Here is a 6000-nt window from a genome sequence, read left to right on the forward strand (position 1 = left end):
AAAAGGCCAAAAATTTCAGGGTAGCCAAGTTATTGCATTTTATTACATTTCAAAATTATGTTTACTATGCTGTAAACCTCCTTAACTTACAAATGTAGATCATTATTTTAAAATATTACACATGTACATGTGTGGTGTTTGCTCCCCACTGGTTTTGGAAGACCTAACTCCCACCGTATACAGAATGATATGGAAAAACTGTATAAAAAGCTCAGATTTTCTCGCTTATCAAACTTTAATAATAAATACCGCAAGTAACACTTTGGAAAAGGAAGCTGCCCGACAGCTCAGGCAGCATGATTCAATAGGAACCATAGTTTAAAGGCACAGCATGCTTGAGCAGAGCATGGGGGCCCTCAGGTCCAGACCTGAGCTGGCCACCCTCCGTCCATGAGTCCTTCTTGTCTAGATCTAACTCCAAATGGAAACGTCGGGGATGGAAAAAGCCGTCTGGTCATTAATGTGTCCATTCTGGCCAGCTCAGAGGTCATCCCTACAGTCATGTTCCAGGGCTCTGCAGAATCCAGTTTTAATTGTCTCAAACGATGGGCTTCCTTCACTCGGAGACTATTCCACAGTCTAATGGTTGGTCACGGTTACTTTTCAGTCCGGGCCCCAGAAGCAGAGTTGCCAAATTGGCAAAAACCAAACCGACAAACAAAAATCCCAAGGAGAAGGAAAGAGGGACTGAAAACATGGGAGGGGAAGAGAGCAAACAACCTACATCACGTAAGGTCATCCTTTTCAAATCAAACATCTTTAGAAATCCAATCCCGGGAGCCCTCTGCCCAAAGTGGCTAAACACCCTCCAGGGTGATTACCTAAAGCACCTTTGATTTGAAAAGAACACATCTGGATCCCAGCCCCACCCTTCAGTTTTAAGAGACAGTGAAACCAGCCCTAAGAACGCTACGTCTAAGAGCAAGGCCAGTGTCTGCACGAAGTCAACTGGCCTCCAATTGATTAGCAACTTCACCCTCGGCCTGAATCTGTCAAACTCATGGGATTAACACAGGATGGGGGAGGAGTCGGGGAGAGTCAAATGTCAAGCCGGCAAAATACGCGCGCTCCACAGAGAGCGCTGCGGGTACGACTGGTTCAAAGCCAACTCAGGGGACCCAAGAGGTATCTAATTGCGGCATCAAGCTTGCGGCGTTTCGGGCTGCCCTCCCTCCCACACCGAGCTATGGGAGCGCGGAGGGCTCCAGAGCGCCGGTCAGGAGAGGCCCAGGGCCCGGGCAGCTTCCACTGCCCGGAGTGGCAACTGCAACCCAGCGACAAGAGTGAGAGGTCGCGAGGGGGCTGCGGGGGCAGAGACGATCCCTCCGGCGACAGACGCGACACGCAGCTCCAGCCAGGGCCTTAGGGCCGGTTTCACCGTCCCCCTCCCCCCGAAAACCAGGGGGATGTGGGGACAGGGGAGTGGGTGTCCCCCCGGATCCCTGATGGCTCCAGAAAACCCCTTTCCAGTGCTGGCCATCAAGTCAACATCAGACGAAATCAAGCGGGCGAGGGAAGGGGAGGACCGGCGGGTGGGGGGAGGAACCGACCTGTCGATGAGGATCTTGTGGTCCCCCATCCAGGGGATGAGGTGCTGTCCCTGCTCCTGGGCCAAGGCCCGCTCGTCGTCTCGGAACAGCTTGCAGGCATAGCCGAAGACCAGCAGCTCCACTCGGTTCCCCCCACCGCCGGCACCGCCCGGCCCGGCCTCCTCCTTCGCGCCGCTTTTCCTCTCGGTTTTGGCGCGGCCTCCGGTCGCGCCGTACATGACAGCGTCCCCGGCGTCCAGGCTGGTTCTCTTCTGCGCCGCGACGATGTCCCCGATGTCTCCGCCTGGCCTACCCCCTCAGTCAAACGCGCCGCATCCCAGCCCCAACCTCTACACCGCCGCCATAGCGGGCAACAAAATGGAGGAAGTGCAACTTCCCGCGAGGGGCGGCCCTACTTCCGGCGAGCAGGTTCTGCAGATTCGCTACGCCTGGGGCAGTTTGAGCCGCTAGAAAAGATTTGGCTTTAGCGATTCGCATTCGGAGGCGCCGCCACGTTAGGGGCTGCAGTTATCAGAGGGGAGCGTGTTTTTTGTTTTTATTTTTCTGCGGCGGCCGTCCAGGGCAGTGGCGAAAGCGCAGCTTTGGATCGCGCGCTGCCCACACCCTGACCCTTCCCGGCTCTGGGCGGAAGGAGGACGGGTGCTTCGTGGGCCGAGTGCGCGGCTCGGTGGGGGCGGATGTTCCTTTTCTGGGCGAGGTTTCCTGTTGGCCGCCGTCTGGGCCGGGGGGCCGTGGGGTCGGGTGCTTTGGAGCTGGGGGGCCGTGGGGTCGGGTGCCCTGGGGCCGGGACTCTGAGGCCCGGGGGGTGGGTGACAGGCTGTGCCCTGGGATGGGTCGCATGGCCTTCTGGTGCCCTGGTTTGTTTTCGGTCCTGGGGGTCACGAACCTCGTCTCGCGTACCACGGAAGGTTTCCTTAGCGGGTGTCAAAGAGCTTAGTAAACCGGGAAGCCCCTCGCGGTGACGGACTTGGGGGTCCTGGGACCCATGTGGGAGAAAAGTGGTTGGGGGCGCTGGTGGCGACCCCGTTTGCGGAGACCTGTCACTTGGATGCGGGGTTACTTTGCTTGTTTTTTTTTGTTTCTTATTCTATTTATTTAGTTTATTGGTACAACCCCTTTTTAAAACCGTCGCTATCTAGTGAAGGTCAGCATACTTACCAGTACCCAGCAGTTCCACTTGTCTTACCTGATACCCCAAGACCTGCAGGAGACTTGGACTCAAGTGTTTATAGCAACTTTTTGTTTCTTTTTTTAACATCTTTATTGGAGTAGAATTGCTTTACAATGGTGTGTTAGTTTCTGCTGTATAACAAAGTGAATCAGCTATGCATATACATATATCCCCATATCTCCTCCCTCTTGCGTCTCCCTCCCTCCCTCCCTATCCCACCCCTCCAGGTGGTCACAAAGCACCGAGCTAATCTCCCTGTGCTATGCGGCTGCTTCCCACTATTATAGCATCATTATTGAATGACCCCAAACTGGAAACAGCCCAAGTGTCCATCAACAACAGAATGCTTAAATAAATTGTAGTATAGTAATATACACAGTGGAATATACAATGAAACCGAATGAGCTGCAGTTACAAGCAAGAGCCTGGATGAATCAGAAACAATTTTGAGCAAAGGAAGCAAGACAGAAAAGTACAAATAGTACTTTTGTGATTTCAATCCTAAAATTCAAACAGGCAAAACTAAGCTATAGTGTTTAGGTGGTAAAAGATTAAAGCAAAGGGGACTTCCCTGGTGGCACAGTGGTTAAGAATTCACCTGCCAGTGCAGGGGACACGGGTTTGAGCCCTCGTCCGGGAAGATCCCACGTGCCGCGGAGCAGCTAAGTCCGTGCATCACAACCACTGAGCCTGCGCTCTAGAGCCTGCGAGCCACAACTACTGAAGCCTGCATGCCTAGAGCCCGTGCTCCGCAACAAGAGAAGCCACCACAATGAGAAGCCCGCGCACTGCAACGAAGGGTAGCCCTCGCTTGCTGCAACTAGAGAAAACCCACGTGCAGCAATGAAGACCCAACACGGCCAAAAAATAAAATTTAAAAATAAATAAATAAAATTGAAGTTGCTTTTAAAAAGAAAAAAGATTAAAGCAAAGTAAAGCAATGTTAAAAGAGATGATTACGTGAGGGACATGGGGGAAGCAGAGTGTTATATGATCAGGAAAGGCTGATGGGATGCTGCAAACATTCTATTCGTTGAGCTGAGTGATAGTTACAAGAGTGTTGACAACTCTGTGGAGTGCATTTTTAAAAAATAATTTTATTATATTTGGCTGCGTTGGGTCTTTGTTGCTGTACGCAGGCTTTCTCTAGTTATGGCAACCAGGGGCTACTCTTCGTTGCTGTGCGTGGGCTTCTCATTGCGGTGGCTTCTCTTGTTGTGGAGCACGGGCACTAGGCATGCAGGCTCAGTAGTTGTGGCACACGTGCTTAGTTGCTCTGCGGCATGTGGGATCTTCCTGGACCAGGGCTCGAACCAGTGTCCCCTGTGTTGGCAGGCGGATTCTTAACCACTGCGCCACGAGGGGAGTCCTGACAAGTGCATTTTTGTTTAATGTTTTTAAAAAGAATAAAGGGCATCTCGGGAGTAAGCTGTTATTATTTTTTGATATTTTTATTTCAGCCACACACACGTGGTCATAAGATGTAGTTCTTATTGTGGACCACAGTAAAGAAGTTTGCTTATATTATCTGGAAGATTCCTTCCTATTCTGTAATTTGAAATGGCCGATAACTTCCATTAACATTCTTCCCACACAGGAATGCCTGCTTTTTAACACAACCAGAATCTTAAAGTGTGGGTGGGTTTTGGGCAGTCGTGATGGGTAGGATGGCCAGCCCTGTCCATTGCTGTGGACGTTAGCTCAGTCCACTCAAACTGGAGCTCTTTGATCTCCAGTTACTTCATCCGTCCAATGAGGCTAAGAACATAGCCAGGTCCCTGCCATGAATGCTAACTGGCCACGTGAATGGTAACTAGTCACAGCCTAGTTGGGTGAGGCCATAGAGGAAATGCCTCTCCTAAGATCACCCCACACTGGCAGGCACAGGCTGTGAAGGGGTGATACATTTTTGGAAGTAAATAGTCATAGAAAATGGGTCTATATGGTCTAGATTTCTAGGTCCATCTTCGTGCAATTTTGTCCTTTTCAACCAAATGTGATTTAGTTTTTATACATTTGCAAGAGTTTCTGTGAATAATGCAGTAAATCAGGATTATAAGTCCTATGTCAGGTCATGGGTCCCAGCTTGCGTTCAGATTTATGAAAAAGCATATCAGTCACCCATCTCACCTGAGCACTTACCATGTGTCAGGCACTTGAGTGCACCTCACAGGACTGTGAACCCCTGGATGATAGGAAACGTATTTGTATCCCCAGTTGGACAAAAATTAATGACAATGCCTTGTCTATCGTTTGGAAATTTCATTCAGTGGCCGATAACATCGCGGCCCCTAGGTGAGATGCATTGTCTCCTTGAATAAAGATTCTTTGCTAACAAAGAAGGGAAGAATGGGTATTGGGTGGGCAAATAAGCAATGTCTGTTACATTTTACATTATCCCTACTCATAAAAGGCAGGGGGAAGACATGTAAACACATAAATACTGTAAAGGGGCATACAATTTCTATGAATCTGAGCATGCTTAATTTAAAAATAATAGCTTATATTATCGAGCATTTTTCAATTAGGGTTCTCTTAGGAAAACAAAGGTGGTTCTACAGAGGGAAGTTAGTACCCTGGACTGGTAACAAAGGTGTAGGAAGAGCTGAATCAGGAGTAGGTGGGGCAACCCTGAGACAAACAAGAGCTGGCACCCCAACCATCCTGGATGCTGGCTGAGCAGGGGGAAGGTGGCCCCGTCAGACCTGGGGTTGTGAAGGAGGTGCTGTGCAGAGCCCTGGAATCAGGAAAAAGATACAGATAGAACAGGAGATGCCTTTCAACACAGAGAAGCAGAGAATTACACAGGCTTCTCCCCTCCCACCCTCCAATACCCAAACTCAGCATTTGCTGGACGGAGGTGACGCCAGTGGGCAAGGGAGCCTGGAGGCTCTGCCTGCAGGCCAAGCCCCTCGTGACACTGGGCAGAAGGACCATAGTGGACATGAGGGCAGATAGGTGCCCTCCTGAGCACGTGTATTATCCAATTGGTCCTCACGAGGCCTGGCTAAAAACAAGACGACAGTCCCCAAATGGAGTTGATTATGCTAAGCCCCACATCACCAAACTAAGACCTAATTTAATAACGGTTTTGGCTCTCCAGAAATGGGACCTTAAACCTGTGAACCAGGAATCACTAGATCAGCACCAGTTAGGTCACCTGCCTCTTAGACGCCTGTCACCTCCTACAGGAAAGTAACCTTGCAATAACCAGCCCAGTTTTGGTCTAGTATGACTTCCTTGTTCCTCTTCCCTTCTGTCTATAAAAGTCTTTCATTT

At 50.2% G+C, this 6000-nt stretch overlaps 1 protein-coding gene across 4 annotated transcripts in view; it reads right to left on the minus strand.

Annotated features, from left to right (window-relative positions):
• SFSWAP (splicing factor SWAP) overlaps positions 1-1868 on the minus strand; it is an 83115-nt gene extending 81247 nt beyond the window's left edge. For 3 of the 4 annotated variants that reach the window (XR_016387448.1, XM_022598146.3, XM_089894329.1), the window contains exon 1: positions 1551-1868. Coding sequence is in view for 2 of the 4 variants with exons in the window: in XM_022598146.3 (XP_022453854.1) it covers positions 1551-1768 (218 nt within the window). In the remaining 2 variants the exon portion in view is untranslated. The remainder of the gene's footprint in view (positions 1-1550) is intronic. The other variant, XM_089894330.1, reaches the window with a different exon arrangement.
• Positions 1869-6000: the final 4132 nt, after the last annotated feature.

Source organism: Delphinapterus leucas, chromosome 14, assembly GCF_059928025.1.
Source record: "Delphinapterus leucas isolate spDelLeu-1000000601 "Yukka" chromosome 14, BTC_Dleu_Yukka2, whole genome shotgun sequence".
NCBI lineage: Eukaryota > Metazoa > Chordata > Mammalia > Artiodactyla > Monodontidae > Delphinapterus > Delphinapterus leucas.